We start from the raw sequence: 21,807 nt of genomic DNA, 5'->3' as shown, positions 1-21,807 counted from the left end.
ATCTCTCTCAAAAGCTGTATACAATCGTTACCTAAGCCTTCCCCTTCCAGAATATCCCACAAAATGCTGCGGTCTACGTTGTCATATGCTCCTGTAATGTCCAAAAAGGCCACATACAGCGGTCTGCTTTCTGCTTTTGATATTTCAATACACTGAGTAAGAACAAACAAGTTATCATCCAAACGCCTACCTATTCTAAAGCCATTCTGAAGCTCTCCCAAAATGCCATTATTTTCTGCCCATGCTTGAAGCTTTAATTTGATTGCCTGCATTGCTAGCCTGTATATTACCGATGTAATGGTCAATGGTCTATACGAGTGAATTCTGTCTTTCTCCCCCTTACCTTTATAAATTAAATTCATTCTACTTTGTCGCCAACTGTCTGATATTCGTCTATCTTTTAAAGTTTTTTCAACTGCTTTCACGAGAGCTTCCTTACTTTTTGGTCCCAGTTCATTTATCAGCCTAACGGGAACCTCGTCTAGCCCTGTGGCTGTGCGCTTAGGAATTTTCTCTTCCGCTTTCTTCCAGTTTAAATTTGTAAGCACTAGCTCCTTTCCCCCTTGAGTCTCTTTCATGCTCTTTTTTTCTTCAAATACAACCTCGTCCTTGCCTTGGAAAGATTCGGCTGTTATTTTTTGGATGTAATTTATTGCTGCTTCTCCTTCCAGTCTGTTTTCATCTTCGTCTAGGATATGTTGTTGTATTGTTGTTGACTTCCTGCCTAATAATTTTATGTGATTCCAAAATATTCTAGGTGCGGCCTTCTTTTTCTCACGTATTTCTGACAACCAACTTTCACTTTCACCTTTTAATTTTGCTTGCACCAGTATTTGAACCATAGACTTTTTCTCCCGGTATATTTCCCATTTACTGGTTACTTCATCCTGTGGCAACTGTGCCTTCTTTGCCTGCCTGTGCTCTCGAGATGCTTTCTGTCGTTCGGCGATCGCTTCTCGTATCTCCTTGTTCCACCAGCTTTTCGGTTTCTTTTTTCCTTTCCAATGAACATGTTGTTTCTCTTTCCGTATTTCTGTCGTTACTACACTTAGAAGCTCACCATATTCCCACCCCTTACTTGGCGACTTGCCAATTTCTTCCTCCACTCTAGTGACTATATTTGCTATTTGTTCAGCGTTCAAATTTGGACTGGCCATTTTGCTTTCGTTGCTCTCTTTCCCAACTACATATCCCATTTTCAAAATGATGCGCTTATGGTCACTCCCTATGCTGCTAAACCCTTCCTCATCGATGACCATTTCTCTCAACTTATCATGAATTCCTTCTGTCATCAGACAGTAATCAATGGTCGATTGCCGGTTTCCCACTTCCCACGTGATCTGTCCTTCACACTTAGGCCCTGTATTCACGATCACGAGGTTATGTTGCTCGCAAAGGTCTAGCATTGACTTCCCGTTATTGTCGGTATAGCCATCTAAATCCTGTATGTGGGCATTCATGTCACCTAATAGGACTATCTCAGCACCATTCCCGAAACCCCTAATATCAGCGCTTATGCATTCCACTAACTCTTTATTCTTCTCTGTGCAATTTATTCCGGTCCACAAATACGTAACGCCCAGCCAAGTTTCTTTCCCACTCATTGTACCTGATAACCAAAGATGCTCTTGACATTGTGAATTTACTCTTTTCCATTTGGCTCCCTGATGGATGAGAATTCCAACTCCCCCTCCCTTTCTTTCCGACTTAGTTCTGTTGCACCCTTCCCATACATAATTCTCAATAACTAGCGGCTCTTCTGAGTCTCTAAGGTGCGTTTCTGTAACCGCATACACCCCTATTTGTTCTCTATGTAACTGCTCCTCAATCTCTGCCCACTTTTCCTTTCTGGATGGATGGATGGATGTTATGAGCGTCCCCTTTGGAACGGGGCGGTGGCTTGCGCCACCAAGCTCTTGCTACTATGCTGCCTAATATCCTACCTAGGTTAACCCATGAGAAAAAAAAAAAACACTATAAACTACCACGTCCAAATTTTCTGATACCCTATTGCGAACTGTGCTTTTGTACGTCTCCGTCCTTTGTCGTTTCCCTACTTTTCTTCCCCCAATCCTCCAATCGCCTCTTACTGATGTCTATTGCGGACCTGTTTGCTTTACCACTGCTCCCGCTGAACCCAAGGGCTTCAAGGAGGCCAGTGGTGCCTAAATCGACCGCTGGATAGATGTCTTCACATTCTAATAAAATATGCTCCGTCGTTTCCCTAGCTTTACCGCAGCAAGCACATGCTTCTTCTTCCTTCTTATATCTCGCTTTATACGTGCGTGTTCTAAGGCATCCCGATCTCGCTTCGAAAAGTAATGAGCTTCCCTTTGAGTTATCATAAATGGTTTCTTTCCTAATTTCGTTTTTTCCCCTTAAGTAGTTACTCATGGCAGGTTTCTTTTCCATTGCCGCCACCCATGAGATTAATTCAGCCTCTCTGACTTTCCGCTTGACCTTCTTTGTTGCTGTGTTGCCCACCCCCCAGGCCGCATACTTGCTGGTAAGCTTCCTAGTTCTTTTCCTCCACTGTGAATCAATGTTTTGCCTGTACAGATACCTGAACACTCTCCCAGCCCATTTACTTTCCTCCATATTCCTCAGCCGTTCTTCATACTCAATTTTACTGCGAGCTTCCCTCACTTCAAAACTAGTCCAGCCCATATCCCCTTGCACAGCTTCATTTGTAGTCTTCCCGTGAGCGCCCAATGCGAGGCGACCCACTGACCTTTGGTTCCCGTCGAGTCCTGATTGTACCCCTGATTTAAAGCAAACAACCGCATTTGCAAAAGTAAGTCCTGGAACCATTACCCCTTTCCACATACCTCGGAGGACCTCGTACCTATTGTATCCCCATAGCGCTCTGTGCTTCATTATGGCTGCATTTCTCTTCCCCTTGACTGTTATGGTTTTTTCCTGTGTTTCCATATATCCGTTGCCTTCGTTTATCCATATACCAAGGTATTTATATTCTGTTACCCGAGGTATTTCTTGGCCCTGTATCTCCACTGTCTGTTCACTGTTTTCATTGAATACAATAACACCTGATTTTCTAACACTAAATTTCAAACCTAAATTGTTGCCTTCCTGTCCACAGATATTAGCCAGACGTTGCAAATCACTTTGCTTGTTTGCGAGCAACACAATGTCGTCTGCATAAAATAGACCTGGGAGTTGCTGCTCTATTACTGTACCTGCCTGTTTGTACGAGAGATTAAACCCGATATTACTTCCTTCTTATTACTGTACCTGCCTGTTTGTACGAGAGATTAAACCCGATATTACTTCCTTCGCGCAAAGACCAGGGCCATCTGGTGGCAAAAAAATAACCAAAATGTCATGTGACCAAATGCCACGTGACTTACCTGACCTCTGATTGGTGGATGCGCCCGCGCGACGCGTTTTTTTCTACTCCGAGCAGCAGCACGCGGCTGCGCGATTTCGTGATGGATCCTGCTGGGCACGCGTCAAAATGACGCGCGCGTCCCACCATCCGCGCGTCAATCGCGCCTGAAATCGCGCCATGCGGTTCCGCCTTAACACAAAGAACGCGGCCCAAGCACAGCAGCTACTCCGTCGATAGCACGCGGAAAAGGAGGGAAAGCACAAAAGCAACAAAAACGCCACCGCTTCAAACTCTTCGCGCCCAGTCGCGACCTCCGCGCTGTACGGAGCCGTGTCCGCGCCTCCGCACCAAAAGAGAAAGGGAGAAATCGCGTGACGGTGCGCTGTTCTCTTTCGCGGCCGTCATGAGCGAGCATGAGCCGACCGCGGCTCATGCTCGTGGTCGCGTCCGTCCGTGCACTGGAATCGTGCAAACTGTGGCCTCTCCTCCACGCAGCGGCGCAACCTTCTCCCTTCCTTAGCAACCGGCGCGCCGGTGGAGGGCGCAGCTGCGCATAGCAACCGTGACGTCACACAGTAGCGGTAGAATGAGCGCGCGCGTCAGCGGTGGCAGCTGCACAGTTTGTATAGGCAGTATAGGTGTTCTGTGGCTGCACTGCCACTCCTTTGCCAGACGTCTTGTTGCAGTCGAGCGGGTGTGACGCATGGCTCTGGAGCGGCCCAGTGATTGCGCGCCAAGCGGTTCGGGGAAGCGGCAGCGGATGCCGGATTCCCCCAACACCAAACGCCAGAAGAACAAGGAGCGAATGCGCATGCGACTACTGAACATGTCACCAGATGCGAAAGCAAGGGAGGCAGAACGGAAAAGCCAACAGCGACTGATTAGATCGGCGGGTATCAAAGGCAGGGAAGCAGAACGAAAGTGGCAGCAGCGACAGACGATATCGCCGCACACCAAAGCGAGTGAATTGGAGCGCAGACGGCAGCAGTGACTGGCCATTTCACCGAACAGCAAAGCCAGAAAAGCGGAGCGCAGACGGCAGCAGCGTTTGGCTTTCGTCAAGCACACTTTAGAATTTCCAAAGTGTCTTCGGTAATTTTCGTATCAACCGACGCGGATCGAAAATTGATTCGTAACAACCGTTCTTTAGCACGTTGCAAAGTAATGGGGCTCGGTCGAGACCAAAGAAAAATTCGTATCATCCAGAAATTCGTATTAGCCGTGATCGTATCATCGAGATTCCACTGTATCGACGCTACTGCTATTGGAGTCACTACTGCAGTCACAATTGGGATTGCCTGCATGCAGGATCACTAGCTAAGTTTGAATTGTCCGACGAAGGCTAACTTCAGGATGAAAATAAAAGTTTTTTCCCCTAGAATTGTATGGGCACTGGCCGGGATTGACTGTAATCAAGCCGATGCCAAAGTCAGTTGGTGACTCTAAACAAATATAATCTTTGGCTTTTCTTGGCTATGAACCATGTTATGGCAGTAAGATTTGCTCACTGAAACTGTCAATTATATACGGTTTTGATTTTATATCCGGAAATTTGAGCCAAAGCGAATATCGAATATTCGCTTTGGCTCAAATATATTATATTTCGATCGAATAATATAATATATAATAATAATAATATATAGTAATAATAATATATAATATTCGACCGAATATTAGAAACTATTGCACAAGCCTAGTCTTTCATACCACAGAGTAACTTCGTTAAACTGTAGTTGGTCAGAGCTCGGAAAAAGTATGTACTAAATGGTAGTACGGCTTAACCAAAATAGCATGAGATCACCCACCTACTTATCAAAAGCGGAACTCGGAGAGAGTGCGATGAAAGGGGAAAAAAACGTAAGAGTATTTATTCACTTCGCGGGACAAAAGTGTTATCCTCGTTTAATGCCGCAGCAGCTTAGCAGCGATGACAGCAGCCTCAAACTTATTGAAGCTGCAAGCCAGCTTTTCTGCCAGCCCCCTCTTCTTGGCAAACACTCGCATGGCAGAGTCCTCGTTGGCATTGCATATTCTCTGTGCACGCATGCGGTAGCGCTGCAGAAGTTGCGGGGCACCTTTTCATTGCGGGGTGCTGTTTGTGTCGCGACGATTGCATTCATGAGGCTGACGTAACGGGCAGTTTCTGCCACTGTCGGCCCTGAATTGCCCATGCTGTCGCTTTCTGTGTCATCCTCATCACTGTCGTTAGATGACACTTCGGCAACAACAGAGGCAACGATGACGAAAAGTTGAACCTTGTAGCCGACATCTCTTTGCGGTCACAACAGCACTGCTGAGCAACATTTTTGCATTCCAAATGCCACGCACTATAGTCAACAGTAGATCCCTGTCGCATGCCAGTGCCGACTTCTTCGTGTCACATTCGATAGCACGAATGATGTCTCATTTTTCTTCTGTGCAGAGCACCCGGCGTTTCTTTAATCTGAGCTTTGGCATGACGGGAGTCCTTGTTTGCACGATGCCACAATGCTCTCTGGCACGGCGCCGAAATGATGTTGATGTGGCTTCACGCCCAAACGCACAGGGCGCTTGGAGGCCGTTGATCCGATCTCTGAGGCTTGTTGTTCTGTCGGGCCGCCCGGTGGAGACGACGTACCGCCGTGTTTGCGCGACGAAAAGTGGAAATGCTACGTGTTAACCGATACCTACTCAATAAGCTGGTATGGTTTATGCGGATACAAAATACATTATGTTGAATGGCCGCTGAGTCGGGGATTCGACTTTACTATTTTTCAACGAAATTGCTGTTTAAGCGGGTACGCTTTAACGAGGTTTTACTGTAATGCCTGCATATAATTGCTACCGTGTTCACATATCACAGTTTTCAGCATGCTTCCTGTGAACGACTACATCCTCACTGCATATAGAAAAATTTTGATGAAGAATGTTCCATGGCATTTTCCGCGTTGCCACTTCATGATTAGGCACTCTGATAAGTAAGCTTTCCATTGCATTAAAAAAAATATGTACCTTGAAAATTGGTTGTCGGACCCTTTAAGCAAAAAATCGCAAGCCGGGGATTTGACTTTACTACTTTTAAAATGAAACTACTGTTTAAGTGGGTATGGTTTAACGAGGTTTTACTGTAGTACACCTGCACGACAGTGTGAAAAGTCTGGGGCCGCTACGAGAGCAAGGTTTTTGTTGTACCAGTGCCACATCGAAACTGAAATAGCGCTTCTAGCCTGGTCCATCCCCTAGTCAATCTAATAGTCGCCGGTCAAGTCAAAGCAACAAGTCAAGCCAAGCTGGGGCTGGCAAGCCATCTATGGAGTGTGTATGTCTCTCTCTTGTTTAATGCAATAAACAGCAATGTGCTCTTGTGTGACAAATGTTTGTCGCTCACAATTGTAAGCCAGCTCCGCCTGTACTGTTGTCAACGCAAGCTGCGAGGAAGCACAGCTTAATGGAACCTGTTGACCTCTGTTCTACATTGCCAGGATATGCAAATTTGGTGCATGCTCTAGCTATGCTTCTGTTAGTAGTGACAGTGTGACAAAGGCTGAAATGCAGACTGCCATGGTTGCAGGTAAATGTGTACATACAGCACCGCATTCACAAGCTTTTCTGGCCACTTGCAGATGAAAGAGTTTCTTCCTGGTGAATGATTTTAAGAATCTTTTTGCGCTGAGTATTATATAATCGAATCTCTATGAGCAATGTTTGTTTGTCGTGGTGTCACAGGGTGGTGAATCGAAGCTGAAGAACTATGGGTCTTGGTCCAGCCTGGCTCAGTCAGCAGCCAATAGCCCCGGCCAGGCACTCAAGACAGCCCAAGTCAAGGACAGCTTTCAGCAGTTTAAGAAGCAGGCCCGTGAGAAGTTGGACAAGGTGAGTGCAGACACAAGAAATAGGTGTGCCAATAATTTTTAATATTCGCTGTAGAGAGTTGATGATTAAAGCACCAAGGGGGTGCTCATCAATTTGTTGGTTCACTGGAAAATCACAGCCTTAATTTGCCATTGCTGCCCAGTTGCTTATAGGAGGAATCTGCAGCACTTTTGAAAAGCTTGCAGCAAGTTAATACATATAGTTCCTTGCCCCCTGAATAGGAAAATATGTTTTACAGACCATAAAGTATCACAAGTTGCTTAAATTGAGCAAAAACGACCAGCAACGGCTGCGGGAGGCGCTACAGAGTAGATAAAGTGGAACTTCAGTTTTATCGAAAGCTGGTCATGGCTGTTTCCATGCTCAAATCGATAAACCACAAACATGGTTGTATGAGTTGGCCAACTGCGAGGTAGTGAAGCATGGGGGGATGAAAAATGAAACATTATCAAAACGATGCATTTTGCAGTTAATGCAGCTCTTTTTAACCCTTTGAGGGTCGAATTATTTTGAAAAAAACTTTCCCAGGTGGTCAAATTACTTTATTGCCTATCTTGAATGTACAAAATGTACAAAGTTGGGAATAAATAGTAAAAAATAATTAGGAACAATATTTTGATGTCTGCATCACTCAGAACTGCAAAATGTTCAATAGTATTTCCGAGCGTGGTACTGCTTGGGTAGACAGCGCCTCCGATAAGGCACTGTCTACCCACAGTGCCTTATCGCAGTCTGCACACCTAAAATGCGTGTCTGTTCTCTTGGAGCGATGAGTTGTGTTGGCGCACACATGACATCTCTGCGTGCGGCTGCCTTGGGCAGAGGTCTGATGCACCCTCTCGCGTAAGCGCGTTGCCGCGAAGAGCGAGAATACCTCGTGAGCGGTGGTGATAAACAAGCTAAGAGCAGTGCCAATCAAGATAGAAATCAACTTCCGCTGCCCCTGCGAGAGCGTGCCGACAAAGAGAAAAACCACGTTTCGCGCGCCGCCGTTGCGACCACGCGGTGGAACCGAAACCGTGAAAGCGCATTGCCACTGAGAGCGAGAATACCTCGCGAACGGCGCTGATGAGCAAGCTAAGAGCAGCGCCAATCAAGATAGAAATCAACTTCCACCGCCCTGCAAGAGAGTGCCGACAAAGAAAAGAATGACTCATTCATATTTAAAACAGCGCCAAAAAACACGGACACGGGAGGACACAGGACGAGCGCAAAATAATGACATTTCGCGCGTTGCGATCACGCGGCGAAACCGAAACTGCCAAAGGGGCGTTGCCGCAGTCTGAGCGACGCTCTGTAGCTAGCAATGAGCTCAGTTTATCTCCCCAAGAAGGTAGCACCAATTTCAAAAGCATCTTGTAAGTGCTAAGAGGTGGCAGCACCTCCCGGTGAGCACGCATCGTCATTATGGCACGAAATTTCAAACGGAGGGTCGGAACCGTACCTGTACAGCAAAGACCTTGCGGGACAGAAAACCGCTGCCGTACATGTACGACGAAAACCTTCAAAGGGTTAAGCACAGTATGCTACAGTTTCGAAGCTAAGGCCTAGTGGCACCCTAGTCGCTTGCTCGGCATAGAGCTGACAGCGATTGGTGGCAGCGACCCGCATGCGTCGTTGATCCAGAAACCTTGCTGCTCGTCTGTTTGTTCCTGAGCAGCCAGACATAGTTGCTTACTGTGCATTGCATTTACGCCATCTAGAGAAAATTTACCTGAAAATTTGTTTGTTGTACCCATTAGTCTGTTAAAGCAGCACCCGTTGGAAGCGGTATTTATTACATAGATGCTATAGGCAGACCAAGCTAAGTAAGAAGAATGCTCTGTTACACCCAAACGTATGCTGTGTGCATATCCGTTCCAATGGGCAAGGACTGTATTATACACATACTCAGTGATGCTATTGCTGCGCCAATTGCACTGAGCTGTGCCGAGAGGTGAACCCTGCTACATCTTGCTGTGAGAAATCTGCACCCACTGACACGGCTGCTCTGGCTTTCAAAAAGGGAACCGAATTCTAAGTGCCGCTCAAGTGCCGTTTTACCACTCCATCGAAAGCGGCAAGGCGTGAACCAGTGGGTGCATTAGTTCTCTGGTGGACTGAGTCAAGCCTCTCCAGTTATGACTGGATTGCACTGCTGTTTCTTCTGTGGGCTGTTGTCTATATTGTTAGATATGGCGCCGTTTCCTGAGGCTACTTCGAGTTCCCCAGACCACATCGAATCGCAGCACAGCTAATTGAGGAATGCAGAAGCAGGAAAGCACATTCCAGAGGAGCGCCCGAGCAAACAAGTTGAAGGTCACAAGTTCACGAGCAAACAAGTTCGTACGCCGCCGGTGGAGCTATTCAATGCTTGAGTTTTCCAGAAAGCAAGGGGATAGCACGGCATTGTTGGAAGTAAAGTGGGTGCCAAACCAAGACGGCGGTAATGCGCCGTGACAGCCGGACGTGCCGGGAAGGCCCAAGCGTACCTCTTCATCGCCTTTGAAGCAGACATTTGCTACCGCTGCGCGGCCGTAGCACTGGGAGCAGGTAGGCCCTCGGACAATGGAGCATGAGCACCCCCCTCCCCTTCTCCTCCTTGGAAGAAGCGCATTGCCAGTCTGCGAGGCAAGACCGCAGAGAGCCACCGGGTGTGACAACGCGATACGGGCGCCAACCATTGGCTGAAAATGGCGTCATCTGAGCGGACCCTCTCATTGGTCGAACATGACGCGACTTCCAGTCCTCGAAGGGTTTAAAAGAAGCATTCCAGAGAGACCAGAGCATTCCCTGATTCACCTCTCTCGAACTTCTTGCCGCGGGCCGCAGCGTCCGAGTTGCTGCCGGCCCGTAATGACTGTACGACTGTTACTTGACGTCTCACCTCCTTGTAAATAATGTAAAATAAACCCTCCCAAGTTTGATTTTCATCCCGAAGTCCGTCCCTCAACCCCTGCAATATTCAATACCTTCCACCCCAACGCGAGTGTCATAGTAGGGTGTCGGACAACGCTGGGCCGAAGCAGAGGGCCTACAAAGTGGGGGCCTAATGGCTGTGGCACCGCAGAAAAAAGACGACTTCCTGGTACAGGGACCAAACGACCACTGATTTTATACAACCAGAGAGGAGGTGAACACAGCGTGGGGTGGCGCTAGTGAACAACACTGAAAACGAAACTGAAAACACATCATCACCTCACCCATCACCTCCCCACCAGGTCTGGCCATTTTGAGCTGACAAGCGCGGTGAATACAATGTGCACTAACAATCGTGTCTGCTAAATATTACATCGCCACACGCCGTGGAAAGAGCTGGAATTTTAAACCAAACGCCGTTTGCGCTTCTCCTCGTGGGCGACACACTCCCAGCTGGAGAGGTGATATATATGCGCAAATTAACTTACGTACTTGTCTGTGCTGTGACATCGTTCATAGTGACACGTGACTTCAAGAATTATTCAAGGCAACATCTGTTGTTTGTGTAATCTGTTGCATCAGTAGAGGAAGTAAACTTTAGAGAAATAGTAAAACACGCAAACCGAATGTCTGCGTGTTTTTGTTTTACATCATACCCTATCAATAGTTTCGTCTGTTTCGTCTGCTTGTTCCCATGTCATTCAGTCACGCGTGCAGTCAACCAAACTACAGTAATCCGTTGTTATAACAAAATCACTTTACTCGAAATATCGCTTTATTCGAAATGTCGCTTTATTTGAAATTTCTCCCGGTTCCGACCCAAACGCATGCATTTTAAGTTGCATTGCTCGAAGCGTATGAAGAGCCTGACCCGTTTAGAGCGATGTGGCAAGCGGAGGCATCGGTGCCTTTCGGCAGCGACGACCCTTTTGCGCATGCAGTATCAAATTAACACCGCTGACGAATTAGTCTCATGCAGGCACAGAACAGGCCGTAAATGTACCAAACCCACAACTGATGACCACTTAGTGATGGGTACCAAGCGAGTGCCGAGTGCTGCCAGCTGTTTACTGCGGAGTGCACGGAAGCTGTCAAATTCCATGGTGCAGCAGGCCCGAATCTTTAATCTCGGTCGCAGTTGCATCGCTGTTGCCCCCGTGATGGAATCCACACGAAAGTAAAATTTTCTTGATGCTTTGCGATGCCAGAAAACAGCGGTCTCTTGGATGCCGAAAAGTGGCCAAAAGACCACGTGCAGACTTGCGCCATAGCATTCCATGGAGTGCGCTCTATCAGCAAAGTTTTACCGCTCTATGGAGCACTTCTGGCGCTGAAATGCGACAAAAAGCACAAAAGAAGTGTCCCTCCGAACATAAGTGCCATGTTCGACACGAGGAGTGATGTTAACAAATCGGGAAGACGACTTCGGGGAAGCCGGTCTAAAAATTTGCTCGCTGCTCGCCATAATCAGTCTATATTGCAATAAAACACCACCCCTAGCTTCGTTGCACTTTTGATGGCGCAAATCGACCAATAACTTACCGAAAACACGAAATATCCGAGTGTCGCCAGTGGAGAGTCAGGCTGTCAATATGGCAAGTCAGCGCAAGCTGGCGATTTCCTCGGCAATTTTCTCAAGCCGGTCATGCTCGATTCGCGCCATCAGACTTTAGACAAACGGTTTAAATTCGTGGTGGGATCATTGAATTGTGTTCCTAGACATTTGTCAGGGGTGCGGACATGACGGTGCGCGAACACCGACAGTTGAACAGTAGAATTAGCACAGCTTCATCGACAACGGTGCACCGAAAAACTCTCCTATTGCAAACTTCACAGCTGCACATCCCAAGAAAAAATTGCCCAGTGATCGTGCAGAGCCCCTACTGCAAAACAGTTTTCACGATCGCGCTGCATACCCACAATGAGCGGCTAATTGTTTTCTGAGCACAACAAACGCAACCTCAGACTCGAGCCAAGGCATTTGTGGCGCTTTCTAGCGCAATACTTCCATAGTCTTCTGGGACCTCCGCACCCCCTCTATAAAAGCGGCCACTGCCTCCCCTCCTCATTCGCTCTGCAGTCTGCAAGCCGTTCGGATGCCAGTCATGGGAAGACGACTCTTACTCGCTTTCATGTTAACTCCTCACTGCCAGTTTCAACGTTGCTGCTCCTCCAAAGCTGCCTTTTCCGGCCTGCCCTCCCGAGCACACTCTTCCACCAACATGTGCCCTTCCATGGTTCCTGCTTCTTGGTCTCCACAACTCCAATCTCTTTTCTTCCGCTACACGTGAAGCCGAAGCCAAGCCCGCCATTGCAGCCATTGCCAGTGTGCACTGACAAGGAAAGCGAGATGCCCTGATGACATTTTGAAGCTTCTACCTTCTACGTCGCCCGCCACGTTCAGTCATTTTGGCGCTGACTGCGTGTGCGTTTAGAGTTTAAATCGTGCTGCAGGCCATGTGATTGTGTGTTATTTGGAGTGCTTCGTTAGGCGGGCCTCGTGCGTGCTTTTGTGGTGCACAGTGATAAATGACTCCCATCAGTCTCGGGGTGAAAGTGTCTGACTTTGGAGCAGAAAATTCTGCCGATAAAAGAAGTGGAAAAAGGCGGCCGACCGAAAACTGACATCACGGAGGGATTCGGCATACCACTGTGTACTTTATCCACTGTGTTGATAAACAAGGAAGCTGCGCTGGATGGCTTTGAAAAGAGATTCTCGGCAAAGAGAAAGAGGAATCTCAATTCAAAGCACCCCCAAAGTGGAAGGTGCACTTTTACGGTGGTTGAATAACGCCAGGAGTGCAAATCTCCCAGTAAATGGACATGCACTTACTGCAAACGCCGCAGCTTGCGCCCTCCAAATGAGCCATACAGATTTCAAGTGCAGCAATGGCTGGCTTGAGCGGTTCAAGAAACGACAAGGCATGACCTCGAAGTTGATCGTTGCCAAAAGCGCAGCCGTGAACCGTGACATTGTAGATGTATGGCGCCAACATCGGCTCCTAGTTCAACTTGAGAAGTATGAAGACAGACATCTACTACAACTTGGATGAGGCTGCATTTTTGTACAAGATGCTACCGAATCGCACCTATTTGCATTCCTAAGTTCCCCTTAAACGAACAATGCCAAGACCGAGTAATACATTTGCTTACACGTGTTCAGATCCGCTGCCATTAACTATGCAGCGCGTTTCGCCTGTGCTTCACAAGATGGTGCCAGCCGCCTCGCGTCCGCATCACCCACGATCGAGGTAAGTGTGGGGAGAGAAAAGAAAGTGTGAAGCGAAGCAGCTGCCCATTGCGAGCGTGGAAATGCACCATGGAAGTAGCAGTGGACAGCCCTGTTGATAGAAGACTGTGCGAACGAAGTGCAATGTCGTATCGCTTGAGTCGAAGCTGCAAATTTTGCTACGCTCAAAGTACGAGCTCCCGCAGGGGTGCCGCGATCATGATGGCTGCAACCAGGGGCCATGCCGATCAACAAAAAAGGCGGGCTTTGTGTGCCTGGGTGAAAGCCCTGGATCCAATGCGGTGGAAACCGCTCACATTATCGAGCTCTGGAAGCATGTCGTTACTGACGATAAAACAGGTGGTGCTTCGACGGAGGACTTTCCAAGTGCAGATAGTGCAGCTTCGTTATGCGAAGATGTCTTCGATGAGGCGATCATTGTCGCGACAGACGGTGGCATTGTACGATGGGGGCAATGAGATGACAATGACCCGTCTTTGGCACCGACCCCAATGCTCACGTAAAGTGCACTGTCGTAGATTGGGTCGCTCATTGATTTCGTGCACGCTTAATTATTGCCGCTGGTGTTCGCGCAGCAGCTGGACACCACAGTTGAGAACTGAAGCTCCTGCGAAGGTGCAAGTGCGGATTTCTGACTATTTCAGCGCGCCTAATGCTTGATACGCTGTTTAGAGGTATAAATAAACATTTCTTTTTGCACCGGCTACATTATACAACATCTATTTTTTAGTGAAAGTGGCACCTTTGGTTTTGGAGCTACAAAGGTCTGTTCGGCAGTTTTTTTTATGGCAATCCAGATATAGCAATGATCCGTTAGACGATTAGATTTTTCGTTCTTGATATAATTATAAGTGGTGTATAACACCTAGTACAAGATAACGTAGATATGGAGTTTGAAATAAGAGCGTCACGACAAATGTAGCTGAAACTGAAGAAGAACATGACTTGTTGGAAGCGACGTTGAGCTTCTCAGCATGATCTCCATGCTGAAAAATCTCGGAGGCCCCATGCTGGGACTTGTGTCGTAGCGATAACTACCAGGTGCACATATAATCTGCTTGGGTGTTCTTAAAGGTTGCTAACAAGAAAACTATGCAATAACCAGAATTGTGACTTTGCCAAGATTGCTTTAGCAGGGTATAGCAAATTGTATTTATAGAAAACTTAGCCAAAGTGACATTTCGTTTCAGTTGGCCTTTAACCCTTCAGTGTCGGTTTTTTTGGGAGGTGATGCACCTCAGTGTCGGGGGGTTCTCGGATATTATCAGATGAGCACAATGGTTCATATTCAGTTATTCAAAAGGGAAAAAGTTGTGTGGATAATGGCAAATGCACTCTATGGTTCTCGTATTCCTATCTCCTACTTAATTTTATTTTGACACGCATGCTTCTACGATAGTACCATCACGAGGGAGTTAAAAAAAGAGACACACAAACTTACGACAGATGGCAGAAATGCAAAAAATGGTGACTTTGCACTACAGTGCAAATATTTGAACAGAGAATCGCCACAGCAGTTGCGACGAACAAAGTCCAGGAGCCACCCCTCCCATCTGCAGATGTTCGTTATATGCGGTGCAACCACGTCCACGAAGGGCGGGTGCATTCAGCAGCGTGCTAAAAACCCGAATTGAGCAAACCCAGAGCAATGACAACATACGCTTTTAGAAATATGCAACAGATGGCGGAACTACCTCGGAGCTCACCAAGTTTGTGCCACTGTGCACGTCCGAATGGAGACAGCAGAGACTGTACTGGTACAACATGGTGGCACAAAACATGGAAACATATCGTTGCATCAGTGATGCTTGAATGATTACTACGGCAGAGTTGTGTTGCCTCCAGTTAAATTGATTTTGTGGCCCATTTGACCCCAACTGATGGTCCTTCCTTGTGTGTATGCTTTCTATATGCCAAGATGAGTTTTGACCCCGAATTTGGCCTTTGTTGCCTCACTTGACTGAGTGCACCGTGCACCTGATAGTGAACCTAGTGGTGTTGGCGGTGCAAAGGGACACTGTCAAAGACAGGCTATCTCCTGCTCAAAGCGCAGATTTTTCATGTGCCCTCAGCAGAGGTTCAAGCAAAAAGCAACAGCTCATGATGTACGATTATCATGTTTGCCAGATTGTAATCCGCATATTTTCCCCAGGAGAATGGGTTCACATATGCTGGCAGCCGACAACAACAATTGGGTGTAAAATGGCACTTGTGTCATTGGCAACTTTGAGATGCGATTACTTTCATCATAAAATCTCATTCAAGAGGTGCCAGCCAGTGCCAATCAAGCCATGCTGCATGTGTGTCTTGCATCACATGATGAATTCCAATGTATTTCTTAGCACGTATTGAATACCTTGAAAGTGGTGCCATTAAGCAGATATGGCTTGGATACAATGACAACATAATCATGAGCACATTTTGGCTAAACTTAGTTTTTTCCCTCTTCTCTAATGTGCAGCAGCGGCAGCTCTTTGAGGCCCAGGAGCAGCGGCGGCAGCGGGAGCTGGCTGAGAAGGAGCGCCTGCGGCAGGAGCAAGAGAAGCAGCGCTCTCTGCCAGCTCGCCTGGCTCCTTCCACCAGTGTCACAGCTGATGGCACCACCACCGAGGATGAGGGGCGCCGTGCACCACCCCCCAGCCCAACCGAGAATGCTGTCAGTGAGCGCGAGCGGCAGCGCCTGCGGGAACAGGAGCGACGTCGCCGTGAGGCGGTCAGTTTCAGCTGTTCCAGCTCGCCATTTAATATAGTCAGTAACGACACCTTTGTTGGCACTGCCGCACCCCACAAAGCGAACCTATAAAAACAATTGAAACTTTAGAGAGCTGGAAGCCTTTGCCTTTGGGCCAGGCCAGCCGCCGAGACTTGCTCTGTGCGCAAGGGGTCCAATTACCAGCAACCCATCTTTGCTTCCAAGCCTGCCACATTGTGATCTCACTCGTAACAAACCCGCCATGTGGTTCCAACCAACAGTGTTTCTGCTGCTGTTCCACAAACGCTTTCGTCCGTCTACTTCGATGTGTGTGATGTAGAGGTGCGAAATCTCTTGAGGATGACGCATCTTCAAAACTGGTGGCTCGAGAATATCTCCCTTGAATACAACTTGGCTTTGCTCATTGTACACCATCGTGGCTGGCTAAGGGCGAATTTGTCGCTGAAAACCGCTGCGCACTTCTTATTGTGATGCGTTTTCCCTGGTTGTCTCATCAAAGCTTCACCTGAACCAATTTCCATACTGCATGAGATCATCAGTCTTTTCTTTTTGGTCAGAATTTGGGACAATAGTCTGGCACAGAAGAGGTTGATTGCAGCCTTTGCCAGCTGAGATATAGAGGGTGGAGTTAGTGCCACTTGAAGCTTCTGGATGATGCTGACGAAAATTCACAATAACAATCAAAGAAGTGTCCCAGGACCACTGTGTTGCTACTTGAATTGTTAAAACAAGAAAAAAGAAAAAACGCTGCATATCTGGAACTTGCATGACAACCGCAGGTGCAGCCTTTAGAACATTGTGGCTTGGCTTGGCTTCTTCCACGGCTGATAGCATCGCCCCCACTGGGACGACGCTATCATGAAAAGCACCGGCAGCGGGGAGCGAATGCTTGGTCTGCCTCTCGCTCCAACGGGCCAAGGAAACTTGAGATTATACAACCTTCAATGCTAAATGCGGGGGAAAACAGTTTACATGATGCCACGTTGTCTCGGCACGCGCACTCTTTGCACACGCGGCAGAATACCTCTAAAGCAGGGTGCGCGGCTCCGTATGCCCTCAGCCGCGCTCATAGCCATGCACAGCCACGGCATAGACGCGCGCCGGAAATAAACTTGCGCGCTTGGTCGCATTACCGTGAGCTCGCTCCCCTCCGCCTCTTTCACTTTGCTTGCGCAGAGAGGCGGCACCCGTGCGTGAAGCCACCATTTTTCTTCCTGACCGTCACACACTCACTCGCATCTAAAGCACAAAGTACGAGGGGCGCTTTACAAGCAGCCGCTTGTAATTCAATCATTTGACCATCTGCGTCCGCGGAACCTTCTACTTGTCTCGGCATTCCTTTGCTGTGCAAGTGAAATTTCGTTATATTGCAATCGCATTCAAGCACACTGTTATATTGAGGTTCTAATTACATGGTGTTCTATGGACAAGAGGTTATGAAGAGTTTTAAGTGCTTTGTTACATCAACAATTTCGTTATATTGAAGTCCGTTATATTATGGTTTAACTACAATATTTGAGGTGAGTGTTGTTGAATCTATAAAAGCGAGTATCATGCTTGGAGACTCCAAAATATTCTATGTACAGGAATAAAAAATTGTTTTGTGGATCATTCTGCACAGTAGAAACTTGAGCATGCTATAGTGTTGCCTAATACTCGTCATTATTATGAAAAACTTAAAGAACAGACTGGAGTGTTTAGGCTATCAGCGATTACATCTCCCACTTATTCTTATGACACTTGTGAGAAAAGTTTTATGGTCAAGTTTTAATAGAAAGCTGAGCATAGTATCTCAACAAGCTGCTTGGGTCTAAGCGTTCTCACCTATATGAGCATTTTTTTTTTTAATTGTGTGAGCAGGGCTTACTGTCCAAAAATTGTGCTTGCCACATAAGATTTCTGCACGGCTCACTCGTGTGCTGCAGTGACACTTTTTGCAAAGCACGCATGTGATGAAAGTGACCTGTATACTTCTTGCAGATGGCTGGCCAGATCGACATGAACCGACAAAGTGACATAATGGCAACTTTCGAGGAGATGCTGTGATTCGCTAGGAAGCACCACCGAGCATAACTGGCCCACCCCATGATGACGATGACTGTGCCTCATGAATGGTGGTGGTGACTTGTGATATAAGACTGCACCCACGTTTCCTAGCATCCTGTGCAAGGCCAAGACACACTTGCCAAGTTTCACCCCATTCTAGGGGTGCCTCTTTTTGCCAACCACCTTTAGCTCAGTGGCAAACAGCGTCACCCCTTCATGCAATGGGACACTCCTCATGGTGTAAATAGGGACAATCAACGCTGTCTGTGTGCGCATGTGTGTGGCCAAGCTGTTATCAAGCCCCCTTTGTTTCAACCTGGCATACCATGAAGGTGTGCTTTGTCATATTCGTGTGGCATGCGCTAGCATCCTTATGGAGCTTGTCAAAACTGTCTCCAAAAGGTGGCTGTGTGCACGCATTGTTTGGGTAGCAAGCAACGACAAGATGCATTGAAGCATTTGTTTCTGGTGGGCGGGTTATTGAAAAACTGTTGTGTTGCAGATGTTCTTTCTTTTTTTGAGATCTTTTTCTGCATAGTGAGAGTGTCTGGAAAGTTTACTGGATATTCATGCACTGTGTAGTTTTGAGTTTGCAGTAGCTGCATGGTCATGTAGCCTGTCTCTTTTGCTCTATCATTTTTTATTTCTGCCGCCACAAAAAGAAAACCATTACAATAGTCACTTGTGGAACTTTCTTTTTCACATTTTAGATTGGGCACTAATTTTCACATACATTACTGTAGTGCTATTGGCTGTTAAGTGTGCTTGTTAATGTTGGTCATTGCGCTCAAATTTTTCCCTGTTAGTGGCTACATGACCATCTGCATAAAAATTGTAGTGGCACGTGGAAGGAGTGGTTAATGAGTTGTACAGTAAACCCTCGTTAACGCGAAGTTGTAAAATCGTGGAAAAGTTTCGAGATAAGCGGAGTTTCGAGTTAACGAAATGCTGAAAATTTCAGTGACTGGGTCACTGAAAGAGCCAGTAAATACAGCCAGCAACTACAGCCAGCAAATACATAACACCTATGCGTGGGAAGGCGCGGTGTCGAAAACTTTCGACTCAACCAATATTTCGAGATATGTGAGTTCAAGTTAACGAGGGTTTACTGTACTTGTTGTTTCCACCATTGGACATTTAGTGCAATCAGCTATTTTTGCAATGGCTGCATAGTGACGTAACTATGCTCAAAGTTTAAATTGCACACAATTGGCGCGATGTGTGAACATATATATATACATTTTTTTTTTGCAATTTTGCATTGTTTTCTCAAGTTGTGCTCGTGACTGCACTTGAAGTTTCTCCTGTATCTGTGTGGCCATCTCTGTATCAAAATTGTGGTTAACAGCAGCAATTTGTGATTCATCTTTGTTCAAACGCCTTTTGCGAGCTATCCGAGCTCGGTGTCGTAATTGCAGCCCCACTCTACACAAGGGTGGCTCGCCATGTGACCTCCGATCAAAGCACTACTGGCTTCACTTCAATGGCTGAAGTCAGAGGGCATGTTTGACAGGCTGCCAAGATAATCATGGTTTTTTTTTTGGTCATCATAAAATGTGGACTTCGCGGACAGTGGTATTTTGTCCTTGTTGTCTCTGGATCCTGATAGGGGGATCTCTTGTCACTGCAACATTTTGGTTTTTAGTTTCATCTGCTTCCCACTATACTCTCTCTGCATTTTGGTTCAGTAAAAGAAGGGTTTGATTTTATTTTTGGGGAACGTCAAAGTGTGTTTTGGAGCTGGTATCCAGAGGCAAGTGTGGGTGGATGTGTGTGCATGTTAGGATATCAAGCCCAGGCCTGGGTGGTGTGTGTGTGCGTGTGTGTGCGTGCGTGCGTGCGTGTGTGTGTGTGTGTGTGTGTGTGTGTGTGTGTGTGTGCACGCGCGCAGCAAGTTGATTTCCTTCATATAGTGTTTTTTCCTCACCCAACATTTCTTTTGTGCGAGAGGCTCTCCAGGCGCCAAGTCTTGTTGCACCCGTGGTGGTATACACACCCTCACTGGATTTTTACTGCTCATCATTTTGTCAAGGTCTTAATCCACATTGCCATGCCTGCAGCAGGAGGAAATTGGATGATAGCCTGTGGCTACGAGTCAAGCTGTCTCTTTTCAGAGCATATCAGGCAGTAGCAAGTAAATGTGGCCGCAACATTTAACTATGGTGTGCGTGCTTGCAGACTTTGCAGTACCATTCATCAAAGAAGACTCGGGAAAGGGGGCAGGGGGGCTGCTGTGCCTGGAATGTATGTAGGCTAGTAGTGACAAACTGGGCTCTGTAGGGTTCTAAGCGGTGCATATTTGACAGATTTGTACATAAGCTACGTGTGCATGCTTTCTTTCCAGGATCTATTTATTTTGCTGTGGTTGTAGCAACCGAGAGGATATATATATATATATACACACACACACACACGTTTCTATTTGCTTGGCGTTTCTTTTTTTATTCCCGTGTAAATAGGAGTGTTCACTTCATTGAGGCAAATTGCTGTTTCCTGCTCTTCTCTCTGGATGTCTGAAAGAATTGTGGAAAGTTTTTAAAATACAAATGCAGCGCCACCTTTCAAGTGCACTGTGTTATTCTGTTCTCTGGCCTGACACTATCCTTCATTGTTGCTTAGCATTTTGCAAGTGCCTCTTATAAACAAAATGTGTATGTGGCCAAGTATTGCCAAGCTACACTCAAGCAGGCTGCCCAGCCTACGCAGTTTGCAGTGTTGGTAAAATCACACAAGCAGCTCACTTCGCCTCCTACATCACTGAGCCAGCAGTATGCAAAATGTGCGAGAATGCGAGTGAGAATGGATGAGCAGGTGCAGCCCCTGCAGGATTGCACCTTGAATCAGTTGGGTAGGGTATGCTACATTAAATGCATTTTGTCTCCGGCACTTACACAAGACTTGTGCTAAAGAACTTTCTTCTGCTCTCGTAACAGAATTTGCTGAGCAAAAGTTGTGTGAAAGTTAAAACGACTAAATTGTCTCTCTTTTTTTATTTAGCTGCTAGGTGGTATCGCACACAGGCAGCATCGTTTGTCGTCCGCTACTGCATCTGGACATCTCGTCTGCTCTTCTGTCGTGTCACAAGAATGCTCAGCTGTCATCGGTTTGGCTGCCATCAGCCGTCGGTTGTAAGTGGAAAGCCTACCTGTGTTATCACCTTGGCCACTTACTCGAACACTGAGGCAGAAACCGATCGCGTGACCCACTCGCAGGAGGAAATCGCAGAGGCATAACGACTTGATTACAGCAAGCATCCAATTTCGCCTTGCCAAAGCCCATTCATTGGCTTATTATTTTTTGCTTAAAGGGACTGAAAACCAATTTTCATGGTACCTGTTTTTGTAATTCAATGGAAAAGTTGCCGGTCAGTGTCTAATCATCATCATCAGCCTGGTTACGCCCACTGCAGGGCAAAGGCCTCTCCCATACTTCTCCAACTACCCCGGTCATGTACTAATTGTGGCCACGTTGTCCCTGCAAACGTCTTAATGTCATCCGCCCACCTAACTTTCTGCCGCCCCCTGCTACGCATCCCTTCCCTTGGAATCCAGTCCGTAACCCTTAACGACCATCGGTTATCTTCCCTCCTCATTACATGTCCTGCCCATGCCCATTTCTTTTTCTTGATTTCAACTAAGATGCCATTAACTCGCGTTTGTTCCCTCACCCAATCTGCTCTTTTCTTATCCCTTAACGTTA

At 47.0% G+C, this 21,807-nt stretch overlaps 1 protein-coding gene across 13 annotated transcripts in view; it reads left to right on the top strand.

Annotated features, from left to right (window-relative positions):
* Positions 1–20,673, top strand: part of LOC139052803 (bromodomain-containing protein 3-like) — a 253,023-nt gene extending 232,350 nt beyond the window's left edge. For all 13 annotated transcript variants that reach the window (XM_070529934.1, XM_070529928.1, XM_070529935.1 and 10 more), the window contains 3 exons: positions 7,055–7,201; positions 15,811–16,062; positions 18,043–20,673. In XM_070529934.1, coding sequence (XP_070386035.1) covers positions 7,055–7,201; positions 15,811–16,062; positions 18,043–18,108 — 465 coding nt within the window. In that variant the 3' untranslated portion in view covers positions 18,109–20,673. The remainder of the gene's footprint in view (positions 1–7,054; positions 7,202–15,810; positions 16,063–18,042) is intronic.
* Positions 20,674–21,807: the final 1,134 nt, after the last annotated feature.

Source organism: Dermacentor albipictus, unplaced genomic scaffold, assembly GCF_038994185.2.
Source record: "Dermacentor albipictus isolate Rhodes 1998 colony unplaced genomic scaffold, USDA_Dalb.pri_finalv2 scaffold_36, whole genome shotgun sequence".
Lineage (NCBI taxonomy): Eukaryota > Metazoa > Arthropoda > Arachnida > Ixodida > Ixodidae > Dermacentor > Dermacentor albipictus.
This window is presented reverse-complemented; position numbering and strand designations above follow the sequence as displayed.